Source organism: Mesocricetus auratus, unplaced genomic scaffold (genome assembly GCF_017639785.1).
Source record: "Mesocricetus auratus isolate SY011 unplaced genomic scaffold, BCM_Maur_2.0 contig_10395_pilon_obj, whole genome shotgun sequence".
NCBI classification, from domain to species: domain Eukaryota; kingdom Metazoa; phylum Chordata; class Mammalia; order Rodentia; family Cricetidae; genus Mesocricetus; species Mesocricetus auratus.
In genome coordinates this window covers 9,111-27,341 of record NW_024433148.1, presented here as the reverse complement: position 1 = coordinate 27,341, position 18,231 = coordinate 9,111, and the positions used below count along the sequence as shown (strand labels likewise).

Here is an 18,231-nt window from a genome sequence, read left to right as displayed (position 1 = left end):
GACCTTTATTCACTTTATTCACAATGTGTTGTGCAGACTTCTGTAGTGCAGTTTGAGGCGAAATCAGCAGAGGGCATGGACTCTTCAGATGTGATTAATGTCTCATCAGGTGGTGGCTTCACATGACAGACTGTCACTGTACAGAAGGAGGTCTTTGTTTATGAGGGAGGAGTTTCAGTAAGGTCCTGAGGAGACTTGTCCTGTGAGTTTGGTGAACTCAAGAAGCAAGTGTCATTGTCTTCTGTGAACATGCTTCCTGACACCTGCCCAGTTCTGCTGCTCCTCTTGATGCTCAGTGAGTTACATTTACCTGAGTGTTGATGACGTCATCTTCTCACAGTTGTGGGAGTCTTTACATTCTGTCTCACATAGAGAAGTTATTTCTCCTTATTTATTTATTCATTATTTATCTTCAGGAAAGATCAATGGAGATTCAGTGACCCAGACAGAAGGCCTGGTTACTGTCACAGAGGGGTCGCCTGTGATACTGAACTGCACCTACCAGACTACTTATTCAACTACTACAGTTTTCTGGTACATGCAACACCTCAGCAAAGGCCCTCAGCTGCTTCGGAGCAGCGCCACAGACAACAAGAGGACAGAGCAGCAAGGGTTCCATGCCACTCTCCATAAGAGCAGCAGCTCCTTCCACCTGCAGAAGTCCTCAGTGCAGCTGTCAGACTCTGCCCTGTACTACTGTGCTCTGAGTGACACAGTGAGGGAGATGCAGGGGAAGCTGCACACAAACCAAGGTGCAGGAGGCTGAGGGGAGGGGCCCTGTGAGGGAGGGCTGTGTGACTCTCTCAGTGGAGTTCACACAGCCTTGTGAAAAACAGCAATAAATATCAGTGTACATTCCTAGAGCCCTTGGGATCTGTGGATTTTCTCACAGGATAGGCTGGAAGTCATTGCCAGAGACAACACAGCCTGACTCCACAGTGACACACTTCCTCCAACATGACCACATCTACTCCAACAAGGCCACAACTCCTAGTTAGTGCCATTCCCTTTGAGATTATGGAGGCCAATTTCACTAAAAGTACAACAATGTCTAATACATACTTATAAATAAGTATATACTTTGTTTGTGTTCCTGGGTCTGGGTTACCTCACTCAGGATTATCTTTTCTAGTTCCATCTATTTGCCAGAAATTTTAAAGAAGCCATTGTTTTAAACATTAATCAATATTCCACTGTGTAGATAAAAGATTGGTTATGTGAAAGTTACACTATTGTTTATAATGTCATACTAAAATAATGTCTCAGGGATCAACAAGATAGGAGAGATTATGTTTCAATAATGCTGTCTTTATGTGTCAGGTTGACAAGTGGAGAGTTGTGATGGCTAATTTTTGTCTATTTGACACAAACTAGAAACACCCAGGAAGAAAAATTTAATCAAATAATTTTATTTCTTATAACTGTTTGCAGGCATGTTTGTGGATATATTCTTCTTTAACAATTGATAAAAGATGGCCCAGCCCACTGTGAGCCTTGTCACCTCTGGGCAGAATGTACTGGGTTGTATGAAAAACAAGATGATTAAGCCAGGGGATCAAGTCGGTAAGGAGATTTCATGTGTGTTTCCTGCCACTGTTGCAGCTTGAATCCCTGACTAGGCTAACTTTAGTGACTCGGCCATGATCAGCAATGTAAATCAGTTAAATTAGTTCCTCCCTAAGTTTAACCTGTTCATTACGTTTATTTTAGCAATAGTAAGCAAACAGATTTAAACACAGGAAGAGTTTACCCTATCCTGACATGGGCATTTTCATATGTTATCCTGTGACGTCTAGTAGGCCTATTCTGTCTTTATAACACTGAAGCTTCATCTTAGCTCTCATTAATGTATGCTTGTGTATAAGCTTCTACAATGGAGAAATTTTTAATTTGATCCTTTATTTAATTTTATACTTATTGTAATTATCAGCACACATTAATTACATGGATTATTGAGTTTCTTATATAATTTAAATGAATTCATTTATATTGATATCTTCATATTCATCCTGCCTCAACCCTTCATTTTCTTCTCTTGTTCTCGTGTCTTCATTCCCCCTACACTTATTAATTTGTATAGCTTCTATTTTCAAACCATCTTTTTTATTTCATTGCCATTTTCTTTTTTTTAAGATTTCACATTTGAGAACACATGTGTGTTGTGTGTCTCTATATGTCTTTCAATACTATCTATTTTTCTGTGGAGGATGGCTAAACTTCATTTAAACTTGTGGTTCATCATGACTCTGTTGCTTCAGGCCCAACATTTTACTCATTCCTTCTTTGACTGGTGGTTCCCAGGCTGCAGCTACATCTTCCAATCATGAATGGCGCTTTAATAAACACTTATGGATGTATCTCTCTTAAATGATGAGATATTTAACATGGATAAGTGCTCTTAAGTGAATAATTGCTTGCTTTCTCTCTTGCTCTCTTTATCTCACTCTCTCTCACACTGACTCTTTTCTTTGTATATATCTTTCAGAAAATCCACAATGCTGTTCTTTGTAGCTATATCAAAACACATTTCTAAATGGTGCATAATGGTAGAATTATTAGGAGGGAATTTCTGATTCTTAATGATTCGGAGATACTAAATTTGAGCAAAAGGGGGAGGTCCTTCGTATGTCAGAAATCACTTTAGACAAAGTGGAGGCATGGGATAACTTGGGTACCAGACAAAATCATGAATGCTGAAACTATAAAGAGAAAGAACAGACCTGGGAACCTAATGACGTTTGTTATGTCTCTACTTGGGTGAGTGGTCAGCAGAAGGAGAGACATGACCAGCAGCAAGTGTGACAAACTCCCCAATCTCTGAAAGTCTTGGAAGGAGGGACTTCAGTTCTAAACTGCACTTATGAGAACAGTGCATTTGACTACTTCCAACAGTACAGGCAGATCCCTGGCAAAGGCCCTGTACTCCTGATAGCCATACATTCAGTGTTGAATAAAAAAGAAGATGGAAGATTCACAGTCTTCTTCAGTGAAAAGGTTAAACAGCTCTCCTTGCACATCACAGGTTCTCAGTCTGGAGACTCAGCCACCTCCTTCTGTGCATCAAGTGCACAGTGCTCTCCAGGCACCTGCAGCCCCCACCCAAACCTGCAGCTGAGGCTACAGGGAAACCCTGCTGTGGGGCTGAGTCAGGCAGAGGTGCAGAGCAGTTTTCATTTGCTGGATCAGGTGACTTCTTCTATGCAATAGAAGAAGAAGGGTATTTGCCAAACTCTTTTTATGAGGCTTCAATAACATTGATACCCAAGCCACACAAAGACACAACTAAGAAAGAGAACTTCAGACCAAATTCCCTCATAAACTTTGATGCAAAAATACTCAATACAATACTGGAAAATTGGATCCAAGAACACATCAGATAACAAATCCACCATGATCAAGTAGGCTTCATTCCAGTGGAGGGATGGTTCAACGTATGAAAATCTAGCAATGTAATACACCATATAAACAAGCTGAGGAACAAAAATCACATGATCATCTGAGTAGATGCTGAAAAAGCCTTTGACAAAATCCAACACCCCTTCATGGTAAAGGTCTTGGAGAGATCTGGGATAACAGGAACATACCTAAACATGATAAAAGCTATATACAGCAAAGCAACAGCCAACATTAAAATAAATGGACAGAAACTCAAGGCGATTCTGCTAAAATCAGGAACAAGGCAAGGCTGTCCACTCTCCCCGTATCTCTTTGATACTGTACTCGAAGTTCTAGCTAGAGCAATAAGACAACAAAAAGAGATCAAGGGGATACAAATTGGAAAGAAAGAGGTCAAACTTTCACTATTTGCAGATGACATGATAGATTACATAAATGACCCAAAGATTTTACCAGGGAACTCTTAAAGCTGATTAACACCTTCAGCCAAATGGGAGGATACAAGATCAACTCAAGAAAATCAATAGCCCTACTATATACAGAAAATAAGAGGGCTGAGAAAGAAATCAGAGAAACATCACCCTTTACAACTGCCACACACAATGCTAATCAAAGAAGTGAAAGACCTGTATTGCAAGAACTTTGATTCTTTAAAGAAAGAAATTAAAGAAGACACCAGAATATAGAAAGATCTCCCACACTCTTGAATAGGTAGGATCGATGTGGTAAAATGGCAATGTTGACAAAAGCAATCTGCAGACTCAATGCAATCCCCATCAAAATCCCAGCCCCATTCTTCACAGATCTTGAAAGAACAATTCTCAAATATATGGCAAATCAAAAGACCCAGGATATCCAAGACAACCCTGCTGAACAAAGCAATATCTGGAGGCATCACAATTCCTTACTTCAAGCTCTATTATAGAGCTGTAGTCCTGAAAACAGCTTGGTATTGGCACAAAAACAGACAGGTAAGTCCCATAATTGATGAAAATTACCACAAACTTCAGCAGAACACATTCCAGCCCTCATAAGTTATAAAATGTTTCACAAAGTTGTGACAGGTCAGGCACAAAAATATACAGGTAGACCAATGGAATTGATTGAAAACCCTGATACTAACCCACACATATATAAACATCTGATCTTTGAAAAAGAAGCTAAAATATACAATGGAAAAATGAAAGCATATTCAACAAATGGTGCTGGCATAACTGGATGCTGGCATGTAGAAGAATGCAGATTGATCCATGTCTATCATCATGCAGAAAACTTATGTCCAAAGGGATCAAAGACCTCAACATAAAGCCAGCCACACTGAATGTCTTAGAAGAGAAAGTGGATGGTACTCTTGAACAAATTGCTACAGGAGACAGCTTCCTGAACATAACACCAGTAGCACAGACAGTGAGGTCAACAATTAATAAATGGGACCTCCTGTAACTGAGAAGCTTCTGTAAGGCAAAGGACACAGTCAGCCAGACAAAATGGCAGCCCACTGAATGGGAAAAATATTCACTAACCCCACATCTGACAGAGGGCTGATCTCCAAAATTTACGAAAAACACAAGAAGAAAATCTCCAAAACACCACAGGATCCAATTAAAAAGTTGGCTACAGAACTATATAGAAATTTTCAATAGAGGAGTCTAAAATGGCTGAGAGGCACTTGAGGAAGTGCGCAACATCCTTTGACATCCGGGCAATGCAAATTAAAACAACCCTGAGATGTCATCTCACTCCTGTCAGAATGGCTAAAATGAAAAACACCAATGACAATTCATACTGGAAAGGATGAGGTAAAAGGGGAAGACTCCTCCATTGCTGTTTGGAGTGCCAACTTGTTCAGCCACTTCGGAAATCAGTGTGGAGATTCCTCAGAAAAATGGGAATAAACCTACCACAAGACGCAGCAACTCCACTCTTAGGCATATATCCAAAAGATGCCCATTCATACAACAAGGATGTCTGTTCCACTATGTTCATAGCAGCATTATTTGTAATAGCCAGAACTTGGAAGCAACCTAGATGCCCCTCAACTGAAGAGTGGATAGAGAAAATGTGGTACATTTACACAATGGAGTAGTATTCAGCAGAAAAAAACTGGAAACCTGAGATTTGCAGGCAAATGGATGACACTAGAAGAAACCATGCTGAGTGAGGTAACGCAGTCTCAAAAAGAGAAACAAGGCATGTACTGTCTCATATATGGATTTTAGACATAGATCTGGGGAGTGCCAGCCTACAATCCCATGGCCAGAGAGTCTGGGAAACAGAACCTTCATTCAGTAGCTGATGGAAGAAGAGGCAGACTCCCATGGCTAAGCATTGAGCTGAACTCAAGAAAGCCAGTAACAGAGAAGGAGGACTGATGACCAAAGGGATTAAGACTGGGCTGGTTTAACCCCCAGAATCAGCTGACCTTACAAGGGTTAGCTCTTGAATTCCAGACTGATGGCTAGGAATCCAGCATGGGACTGATCAAGACCCCTGAATGGGGGTATCGGTGAGGAGGCCTAGGTAATCTATTGAGCTTTGGGCAGTAGATCAGTATTTATCCCGAGTATACACATGGACTTTGGACTCCCATCCAACAATGTGAGGTGCACTCTCACCCTGAACTCTTGGGGGAGGGTCTAGGCCCTGCCCTGGATGAAATGACAGACTATGGACACCCACAAGGAAGGCCTCACCCTCCCTGGGGAAATGAGGGGATATTGGAGGGGGTTGGGGGAGGGCACGGGAGGAGGGGAGGGAAATGGAGGGGGACCTGGAACTGACTTGTGAAGCAACCTTGTTTCTAAATTAAAATTTAAAAATAAATAATAAAAAAGAAAAAAAGAAAGTAATTGCAAGGAATCCTGCAGTGCCCCCTAGTGGACTGAAACCACCAATAAAGGTGACTTCAGGCCATCTCCACAGTCTCAGTCATTTCCTGGTGAAGGAAATGGAGATGGTCAGAGGACAAGGCTATCTAGATGGAGTTCTCAGAAGGAGAAATACAAAGGCTAAAAGATAAATCTCAAAATTGTTCTCATCTTTAGCAATTAAAATGCAAATTAAAGCAACTTTGAGATTGCATCTCACCGACTAAGAGTAACTAAAATTATTAAAACAACTGACGACAAAGGTGGGGTAGGTTGTGGGGGAGAAGGAACCTGCGTTCACAGTTGGGAGAAATGAAAACTGATGGAGGTGCTCTGGAAATCAGTGTGGAGAATCTTCAAAAAACTAAAGATAAACCTACCACAAAATCCAGCTATGATGCTTCTTGGTCTGTGTCCAAAGAACTCTGCATCATACTCCACAGATACTGATTTATTTCATTGATGCTCTATTCTCAGTCACCAGGAAATGGACTTTCCTCATATCCCATATGGGATTTCTCTTATCTAGGGAAGTTTAAATGACATCAAGAACCACTTTATCTGTGCAAAAGGCAGCATCACACTTCAAGTCCTGTCTTTCCTCTCAAAGGAAAGCTGATGACTGCTACATAAACAAGGGAGTGCTGTGAAATAGGCCATAAAATTGACAAAAACTGCTAGGCATTGGTGGCACACGCCTTTGATTCCAGCATTGGGGAGGCAGAGGCAGGCAGATCTCTGTGAGTAAGAGGTCAGGCTAGAGACACTAATCACTGGGGTTCCCAGGTGAGCCCAAAACACAAGAGATAACAATCCCATGAAGAGTGATGTCCATTGCTGCACTCAAATTTGACTATTGAGAGTCCACAGAGAGATATGCAAAGACATTTTCAGAAAATCGAATTTGTCATACTCATTGGAATGATATGCAGTGTGTAACTGCCATAGTTCTTTACCTAGAGCTTCACAAAAGACAAATTCCTTGATCAGGAGTCACCTGGTACAATGTCCATGTCCTTCAGAAAGGAGACACATCCAGCTTAAAGTACAATATTCACTGGATCATGAGAAAGTTAGGAAAATGGCACAAAAGGAGAGTCTTTGGCCCTAGACCTTTCCCAGAGCCCAAATTTACAGTTTTGAATTTCCTGGCAGTGATGAAACGAAGAGTCAGCACCATGCTCAATCTGGACAGCAAATTCTCTAAAGGTCTGGTTGTGGCTTCAAAAATGTGTTTGATGAGTCATAGAGCAAATGAGTAATGTTGGGTAAACTAAATCCATTCCAATGTTACATCACACTGACAACCATGTTAGACAAGGTTAGGTATCTCAGTAATACCCAATTCTAGAAGTCAAAGGACAGCACCTGCCCTACACACTACCTCATCTCAGTCAAACATGATACACTGAAGAATGCTCAGGAAGCGAATGACAGATGAGACTTTGCCCTAGCAGGTTCTGAAAGACCAGACTTGAGTCTTTGCTGCTGTGGATGTCAGTCATTTCTTAGGGAGATGGGTGTCTCATTAGTTACCTTGTTTCTCATGTCTCCCTGCACCACGTGACACAGGGGACAGACTCCTAATACTTATTCACAGCTTTAGAGGATGTAACTTAACTTCAGAGCTTCAGTCATGTGCTTTAAGAAGCCTGGAGCTAATTTCTGCTGTCAAATTCATTCAGGTAGAATAGGGATTACTTGATGCTTCAGACTTTCATGTGAATGGAAAAGCCACACAGGGACAGAACATAGTCCTCAGATTCAGAATCTGTCTTTACTAACAACCCAGGATACCCAGAGCTAGCAGGAAGGGGAAGGGGCAGTCTCTACCCTTGTCCGCTGGCTCTAATAGCTCTAAGCTGAACTGGAGGCCCGAATGTCACTCACACCTGGGAAGTCAGAAACCTTAGTGGTCACTGGGAGACAGCAGCACTTGTTAACTCTGCCCTGCTAGGGGCAGTGATGTAAAGCATAGCAAACTCAGCTTTTGCCAAGGCTTATTTCTTTTGCTATAATCACTGTCACTCAACCTATAGGACCCCAGTGGAGGCAAAGGACAGCGAAGGTATTGAAATCTCATTGATTCCCCTGGGCCTCCTTCTCCCCTCACTGTAAAAGCAGACAGTCTCCAGCACAAACACTACAGTCTTGTCTATTTCTGACTCTGTCAAACCAATCATCATGAATCCTTGATGTGGGTGAATCCTTTAGGAAACCAGAGAAGCAGGATAGGTCTGTTGCTTCCCAGAAGCTCCCAGTTCCAGAGCCTTAGCCCTGGAAGGCTCAAGGCTGTCACACACAGAGAGTTCCCTAGTCTCTTCCTTGAACTCACTGTGTCTTCCCCAGGACCATGTTTTCCCATGAGACCGAGGGCCGGCTTCCTTCTTTCTCACTCTGGTCTCTTCACGTTGTCCATTCCTCCTCCCAAGTATACTTTGCAGTATTGAAATCATGTCTATAAGTGACCTTACAGGCAATGAACAACTGTCCTAAGGGCAGCTGGTGTTGCTACAACAAGTGACATCATGGGATTCCTAGAGATCTCCAGGACACAATAGAATTTCCAGATGGGACTGCTGATGTCATAGGGCACAGCCTTTTACTCCATGCTCATTCATTCTCCCAGAACAGACCAGAAGCTGGGGTTTACTTTCCAGGAGTCTCTCCAGTGACACAGGGGTGGCCTTTAGCACATCCTCCTTCCTAAGTTAGAAATTTCTCTCTGCTTCATCAGAATCTGTTCACTACTTCAGCCTTGCAGAGTTGAACACTCACTTTGTAAGCACTGCCCAAGAATAGCCCTTCCCCTCCTTAATACTCATATTCAGAAATAAAAGAGAAAAGGCATGCCAAAAAATTTTTCAGGATAATATGGAGGAGGAGGGTTGGGTCTTCTCAAGTGAGAAAGCAACTGAAGAATTGTAAGGATAAGGAAAGTTGTCTATTGGACAATTGTAAGTGACCTGAGTCGTTATGGGACTCACACTACTCTAGACTGTTCCCTCTACATGCCTGGTATGTTAGTCAGGGATGTGTAGAGTAACAGAAGTTATATAATGAATTTCTCTTTAGGAAGGATATTTGGTTTAATGGCTTACACTGTGTGCTCTTGCAAATCTAACAATGGCTGTCTATGAATGGAACACATAAGCAGAGGCCTCATTGGTTAAGGATGCATGCACAAGGTGGCAGTAGATCTCAGCTGCTGGGGAGTATGTAGAGGATTCTTTTCCATGTATGCTGGCTGTGCAGGCTCATGGCAGAAACACGGCCTTTTTCTCAGTGCTGAGTGGATGACTCTAGAGGTAGCATTGTTACTGAGAGAGAATAACTTCTTGGTAGCTATAGCTGACCCGCTAGTCATCACATTCTACTATGGATCTTAATTTAATTGGAAGAACATCAAGAGATATGGTTCTACTTTATTGATGTTTCTGTGGCTGCAGCTAGATGGTAAGATAAGATGTTAGAACCACAGACATTTGTTAGTTGCCAAAGGCCAACTATAGTGTAGAGATTAAAAACACAACAAAAAAGAGAGCTTCAAGTCACTTAAAACAATTTAGGACAGTTTTCTCCTTTCTGTTTTAAAATGCTATTTAAAAATTAAACTATAATTTCATCATTCCCCTTTCCCTTTCCTCCCTCTAGTGCTTTCTATGTCCCCGTCCTCATTCCCTCTTAAATTAAAATCTCTTTTTCTTCAACTATTATTAGACATAATAAGCAACACTATACGTTATGCATATCGAAGGGAAACAAACAGGAAAAATATATCAAATAATTTTCAGGTGATGTTATATAAGATATATATATATATATATATATATGATATACATATAAGATATCCCAAAAATTCTATCAAAAATTTTCTTCAAATTATCAGTGAGTTCAGCTACATGTAGGATAGGAAATTTACTTACAACCATCAGGAGCCTCTCTATGTAGCACCAACAAACAAACTAAGAAAGATCATCCACACATGTGCATTCACTGTAGCTTCAAATACTAACATATCTAGGAATAAACCTAACCAAGGAACTTAAATATTTGTACAAAAAACTCCAAATCTGTGAAGAAACAGCTGAGAAAGACACTAGAAAACGAAAATCATTTCATGCTCATGAATTAGTTGAATTAATATTGTGAAAATGACCAATCTACTAAAAGTGATCTAAAGATTCAGTTCAATCCCAATCAAAGCCCCACAACATCCTTCACAGAAATAAGAAGTAAAACACCTAAAGAATTCACATTGAAACACTCAGAACACAAATAGACAAGACCAAAAGAGAAATACCCCATGGCATGTAATAGTTAAAACACTAAGTATTCATATAAAAGGATTTATACTGAAAACCACATAAGAAAAAAACATAGGTCACATATAAATACAGAAACTAATATCCATCTATTAATAGTTGGCAATTTCAATACCCCACTTTCTTATGTAATCAGTTCACCAGGACAAAGTATCAAAGGAGAAACATCAGAATTAACTGAAATCCTACAGTAGTGGACACAATGGATACTACATAATAGCCTATCCAAATGCCAAAGAATGCAAAAGTACTCATCAGCACATGGAAGATATTGTAAAATGGACCACATCCTGGGGCATAAAAATTTTTTACAAATTCAAAATATTGAAAATCTCATTGTATTCTATTTGACCACAATGATGCAATAACACACACACACACACACACACACACACACACATAAATACATAAATAAATAAATAAATAAGAGAACTTCATTCTTAACTATATCTCATTAGGGTTCTAGTGTGCATACTTCTTTTGTCCCCATCCCAGTCAAACTCGATTCCCATTCCTCTGAGGTCCACTCTCCCACTCTTGTGCCTTCCCTCACACAAAAAGAAAAAATACAACAAGTCCAATTCATGTTGCCCATATACTCATGGAGCATGGTCAAACTTCCAGTAGCCAGGCCTTAAAGATAATTGAGTTCTTCCCCCTTCCACTCCAGAGCCATCAACTGAAGTCTGTGCTTCAGCATCTTAATCACATTTTTGAAGTACTTTCTCTCATGACTTCCTGTCTGGACTGTTTCTTCCTTTGGGGGTGGGAATAGAGAGAGGTTGCCAAAGAAGCCTTCAATATCTCTCATTCTCCATTATGAGTCATGAACTGCAAAAGAAGCTTCCTTGCCCATAACATCCAGTGGCAGGACCAATCATGGACTTCAACATGGTTCTTGGCAGCAGCACAGACCATAGATGATTATGCTAAATGAAATAAGCCAATCACAAAAAGACAATGCTCTATGATCTCTTTCATATGTAGAGTAGAAAGTTGATCTCACTGAAGTTGAAAATAGCATAGTAGTTTCCAGAGTCCTGGGAGAGCAGAAGGACAAAGAGATGAAGAAGACAGATGTATGGGTGTGGGGACTAAGAGTAAGTAGTCATGGTTTGCCACTGCACTGTAAGGTGACTAAAGATGTCAAGTGTGTGCGTTGTATTTAAAAAGTACAGAAGAAAGAATTTTGAAATTTTTTATCATGAAGAGATGACAAATTTTGAGGGAATACATATATATTCAATGTGAATAGAACAATATATACGTGTATTTTATAACCTTTGATGTTAGATATTAGCAAAAATGTAGTTAAACACAAAAAAGTAAATAAATAAATATAGAACTGTTCAGTTTCAATCCAATACCCGACAAATAAAACCCTCCAGTAAATTCACAAACTCATGGATATTAAACAATTCATTAGTAAATGATGAGACATCAAAGAAGAAATTAAGAAACAAATAAGAGTATCTTGAGCTAAATGAAAATGAAAATACAACACAACAAAACCTTTTGACACACACTGAAAGCAGGCATAAGAGAGAAATTTACAGCTCTACATACCTATATTAAAAATTAAGAAAAAGCACAAATAAATGACGTAATGATGCAACTCAAAATGTTGTGAAGAGTAAGCAAAATCTATGACAACTTGATGGTAAGAAATAATAAAAACCAGACTAGAAATCAATGAAATAGAAACACAGCAATCAAACAGTCAGTGAATCTGAAAGGGGGTTCTTTAGGAAGAATAACAGATTGGCAGATCTTTAGCACAAGTAAACCTCAGAAAGAAAGAACGAGATAACCTAATTTATTGGCATCAACAGTGAACAGGGAAACATTACAACAGATACCAAAGAAATTCAGGATACTATAAGGGAATATTTTGTAACCTTGTCCTCCATTAAGTTAAAAAACATAGGAGAAACACATGAATTTCTATATTCAGCCAAACAATCAAAATTAACCAAGTAGTCAACAACTTAACCAGACCCATAACAAGCAAGGAATTTGAAATAGTAATGAAAATGCCTCCAAGATTAAAAAAAAGTTCAGAAGCAGATGTATTGATAGCAGTAGTCCACCAAACATTTAAAGAAGATGTACAGCTAGTCTTTATTAAACAATGGAATAAAATAGAATGAGAAGGAGAACTCCAAAACTCCTTCTTTGAAGCTAATGCTGTTCTAATAACAGTGGGCAGGGAGCAGATCATGGGGCCTGAACCCTGCACGGAGAGGTGTAGGAATCTGAGGAAAGCTGAAAATGAGAGAGGGGGCCCTACCCAGGGAAGAACACATCAACTGGTTGTCCAGCACCAAATGGTCAGCCCTGGAAACATACATAAAAATAAAATTATATGAACTGGATAGGTTGTATTTAGGAATATGTATGTATATGCATATACTTGTAAACATGCAACAACAATTAGTAAAAAACGAATGAGGCCATGGATTTGAAGGAGTGTGGGAAAGAGTACATGGGAGAGTTTGGAGAGAGGAAAGGGAAGGAAGAAATTTTGTGGTGAAATCATAGTCTCAAAAATAATAATTACAAAATACAATAACATCTGAACTAGAAATATCAGGATGGTAGACCAAGCTGCAACTTTTGTTTCCTATCCCATCCAGGGTGCTGTGTGCCCCTGCTCCAGAGAAGCAAGTCCATTCCCCCACATCTGATAACCATGAGAGAGAAACATGGCTTCCTTCTTAAATGTTAAAACAGAGAGGCTGCAATTGTCATGGGCTACTGGTACATCACCAACAGAAGAAAAAATGTGAAAGATGCATAAGCAAAGTGACCACAGATTTAGCTATTTAATGCCTTAGGACATAAAATCACCCATAAAGACAATAAAACAATCCCAAAATGACATCTGAACAATTACATGAGGACGACTATAAACATGATAGCAAGAAACTGGAAGGGCATACCGCATGGTCACATTTAATCCCGGTGTTTTCTTAGAAGACTCCAGGAAGGAAATTCATGTTTTAAACAGGTGGAGCTTAACCTAAACGCTGAGAGAATCCCGGTGTGGGCAAAGGCAGAAAGTGAAGTCTATTGTGTAGACTGAGTTCAGAGAGCAAGTCAGATTGTGTTAGGAGGAAATGTTTTAAGGGTGAAAGGGAATCATTTTCAAAAATTCAGATCACTGCATAGAGTTCGATAACTTAGGTTTTTCTTCAGTTGTCCTGGAATTCTGAAATCTATGAGTAATTTTTATGCAGTGTGACTTCTCCCCGAAAAACTTCATTTAAAAAATGTCTTAAAATTGGAATTTACTGACCGGGTTGGTGGGTGGCGCACGCCTTTAATCCCAGCACTCCGCAGGAAGAGAGGCAAGTGGATCTATGTTAATTGAAGACCAGCCTGGTCTACTGATCAACTTCCTTGGCAGGCTCCAAAGCAATACAGAAACACTCCGTCTCGAAAAATCAAAAATAAAAATTTGATTTATTTAAAACTGAGAAAATCCGACCTTCCAAGTAGCAGTGTTCCTCAGTCCAACCCAAGAGTTCATTATTTCCATGTCTTGTAGCAAATATTGCCACAATTAACTGTTTACTCTCTGGCCACCAGGTGGCGCAGCGCCCTAATAGTATAGTATTTCCTGTGTGAATTTAAGTTTAAAGTTCACTGTTATTTTTTTCAACATGCTAAGCATCTAGAACATTGTCTAGATGCCACTAAAGATGGACTCTTCCCTAGGCTTCGGGACTGTGATACTCCTCATACTCGGTAAGTAAGGGATTTATACTTTTCACTCTTTTATGCCAGAAAATCTTGAACCCTAAAATCTTCCAAGAGCTTTGGTGATATACATATCTGTTTTGTTTGTGTTTTTGTTTTCCTGCAGCAAGAACCCATGGAGACTCAGTGACACAGACGGAAGGTAAAGTGACCCTCTCAGAAGAGGACTTTCTTACTATTCACTGCAACTATTCAGCCTCGGGGTACCCAGCGCTATTCTGGTACGTGCAGTATCCCGGAGAAGGTGCACAGCAACTTTTCAGAGTCTCGAAGGCCAACGAGAAGGGAAGAAGCAGAGGTTTTGAAGCTACTTATGATAGAGGATCCACTTCCTTCCACCTGCAGAAAGCCTCGGTCCAAGAGTCAGACTCGGCTGTGTACTACTGTGCTCTGAGTGACACAGTGTCAGAAACCACAGGGGGAGCTGAACACAAACTCAGTACCAGGGGCCTGGCTGCTGAGCCTTAGGGTCGCTTTGTTTCCTCTGTGCTGTGTGCCTCTCTGTTTCTCTGGTTGGCACACAAATCATACAAATAGCCACAGCAGAAGAACAAGAAGTAGAGTCTTCCATCCTCAACTCTTGAATGGGACAAAAGCAGAATCTGATGCTAATGTGCCCCATGGGGAGCCTGAGATCCCCCAATAAAGCCCTGAGGCTAAGGAAGTTGTCTGCTTGTGGTAGGAGATGAAGTCTGTCCTCCACAGTTTCTTCCAGAGCTCTCTGGTAGAGCTGGCTTTATTTTATGTTTGCAAGGAACAGAACATGCTGACAAAAGGTTCTTCTGCATTAATGTTTTCTGAAAGTATGGAGGGAGAGGTGACAGGACAGTCCAGTGTCCCCAGTCCTAGGATTCCTATAGAGAAGGAAGGTGGACTCAGCCAAGTCTGCAGCACAAGTGCAGAGAGGAAGGGGACTTCACCTGTGCAGAAAGAGTTCTCCTTTGCTGTTAGTGAGGTCAGGTTGGTGCTCAATCACAAGAGGGTGATGAACGAGGGTAAACCTTTGAGAACTCAGAGCAGTTACAGGGCCGATGGCTCTCTAAAGAGTCTCAGAATTAGTTTCAGTGCTTGGGGCAGGGCAAGTACACACATAATGCCCTCCCACATAAAATGCATGCAGCATAAACTGGACACTGTCTATACTCTCACACTAGGTTTAAAAGGTTTTCTGTTCCTTCTAGAATGCAATGTTGTGTTTGGGCTGTGATGCACAATGTTCCACAGGATTTGTGCAGGCCTGAACTGTGTACATGAGCTTTTTGTGGAGAAAATTCCAGCTCTTTGTAGCAGCAATGCTGTTTTCTACTTCAGCTTCCTGAACTTCTCAGACGAGGTCTTAGTCTTTCTGAACTGGAAACACTTTCCATAGAAAATTCATGAACCAGATGCTACCATTTTCATGTCTCAGGTCAGGTGTCACTTCTGTCTGGAAACCACAGATTCTGCTGGTCTTCCTATGTAAAGATGTGTGACCCTTCCTCTGTCATAGACCTGTTACTCCATCACAGTCCTCCTATTTCCATCTCATAACCCTTGTTACTCCATCATAACCCTCCTCATATTCTAACATAGCCCACCACTTATTCATCATCATATCCCATCTCTATCTACATTACAACACTCACTTTAAAATATATAATTCCTTTGTTCCATTAACATAGCCCTCTTACATCTCTATAACAGATCTTCCCTTAAACTTCCAAAGCTCTATTATCACTCTCCCTTATTCTACATTTTCCATTATAGCCCAAAGCTCATCTTATGTTGAGACTCATAAAACTCAACTATGAAGTTCACTTGTATGTCAGTGTGCTCATTGTCAATTTCTCTAATTAGAATAAAAATCTACGATGCCAAGAAGTTGGTCCTTCAATTCATAGCAGCTTTATTCTTAGCATATAGACTTGTGAATGGTCTGTTGTAATCAGTTCAGAAATATCCACTAGGTGTCTGAGTTAGGAGGCAAACAAGCAAATGTCACTTGACTCTTCTCTGTCTATTTACTCTTATTCCTACATGAACAACTCTGACTTGCTGTGTGCACTCTGCTTGGTTGTATGTGACACTATCATGCTCTTGGGATTTCCATCCACATTTAGATCTAGTCTTCCTGTGCTTGGGGGCATCTGTCTAATAATTACCTCTACTCAGAGTCCCAGTCTTCCTTCACATGACTCAACTCTCCCTAGAAGCTGTACCCATAAGGGCTGAATCAAACCCGAATGCCAGTAACCCAATGGAGAAACCTAAAAAAGTAAAAGAATGCATAATTAAAAGATGTGAGAAAATGTAAAATAACTCTAAAGTCAGGAAATGATGAGCACGTTTTAAATTTTACTTCAAACGAAAGCAAGCTAGAAATGTGATAGGGAATTAAAGTAATGACCATGGGAGATATTTTATAGGAGATTAGATTTTTCTTTTATATTGTGTTTATTTGTTTTCTTTTCAACATTAAGTATAATTACATCATTTACCCCTGCCTTTTCCTTCCTCAAACACCTGTAATGAATGTCCCTTTGCTTCCTTAAAATCATAGTCTTTTTTCTTGTCAGTATTACACAAAGAAACACAGACTCAGAGAGACAAACACACACACACACACACACACACACACACAAATCAGTCTGTTTAGTGTTACTAATAGGTATATAATTTCAGGCCTGGTCATTTGGGCTTGGTAACCAATTAGGGGGTTCAATCCTGTGGTAGAATATTTCCCACTCTCAGGACTTCTCAATGCTGTAGTTGTTTCTCTATGGGCAGGGTCTCAGGAGATTTCCCATTTCCATGTTAACATGTCTATTGGTGTTGTACTTATTCAGGTCTTGTTTAGATACTGAGAACAAGTCAGGTACCCAAACCCAACTGATATATTTATAACATAATTTCTTCACTTAAGCCTCAGGGAACAGCAAGGCAGGAAAACAGAGTGGAAAAGGTGAAGGAACTAGAGGGCTAGAAAAGTTGAAATTGTGTCTCCTATAAATGACAGGAAACCAAACTTAGGAGATTTTATTTTTAAAACATACAGTTAAATGTTGCTGTAGTGGCCAATGGACTGGCATAACCATCTTTCCATTCTCTCTCCGCTGTGACTATAAACCCCATAGTATGACAATATCTATGCAGGTAATACTAATTTGTTAAGTATTTGGTTTGGATTCAAGCTTCATTTTATATATAAAAGTTGGGTTTACAGTGCTATCTTCCAAGCCAAACAACTGCCATGATATCAGCTATGCCTACTTGGAAAAGATCAATGGCTGGGATTGTTGGCAGTTGGTTTATTATTTATTATGTTACATTGTCACATAAGATGGAAAGAAAATGGTTTGAAAGGAAACTGGAAAACTTAAGCAAGCTTCAAAGACCTAAGCAAGTTATAAAATGCATGAAAAAGATCAAAGTTCAATATATTGTTGTCAAACCTCTGCTTAAATCAATAGAGTTGTTGATCTAATCTCCATAACAATTAAAAGGACCAGCTTAAAGAAAATCGATGCATATATAATCAAAGTATATTTGGTACAATAGTCACATTTTCAGGGTTTCAATGGGTCAGTGCTCTGAGCTCTGAAAAGGCTGATTCTGTTATCACACACCTATTAAAAGTAATGGCCATTATGGTTATACCTGCACAAATAAAAACTGACAATGCTCCAGCATGGCTCCAGCAAATTGGCACAATTTTTTAAATATTATTACATAAAGCACATAACTGGTACAACATACAATCCTACAGGAAAAGCAGTGGTTGAGAGATCTATTCGCACTTTAAAAGAAATGGTCTATGAACAGGCAGGGGTTACAAAGACACCCCCAACACAGATTACATAATGTTTTATTAACATTAAACTTTCTTAATGCTAATGTCTTCC

The 18,231-nt window shown here is 40.0% G+C and overlaps 1 gene segment (V, D, J or C); it reads left to right on the top strand.

Moving 5' to 3' along the window:
• The first annotated feature begins 14,236 nt into the window (after positions 1–14,236).
• LOC121138434 lies at positions 14,237–14,818 on the top strand. The segment is given in 2 exon segments: positions 14,237–14,338; positions 14,457–14,818. Coding segments are annotated over 2 exon segments (420 nt in total).
• The last annotated feature ends 3,413 nt before the right edge of the window (positions 14,819–18,231 follow it).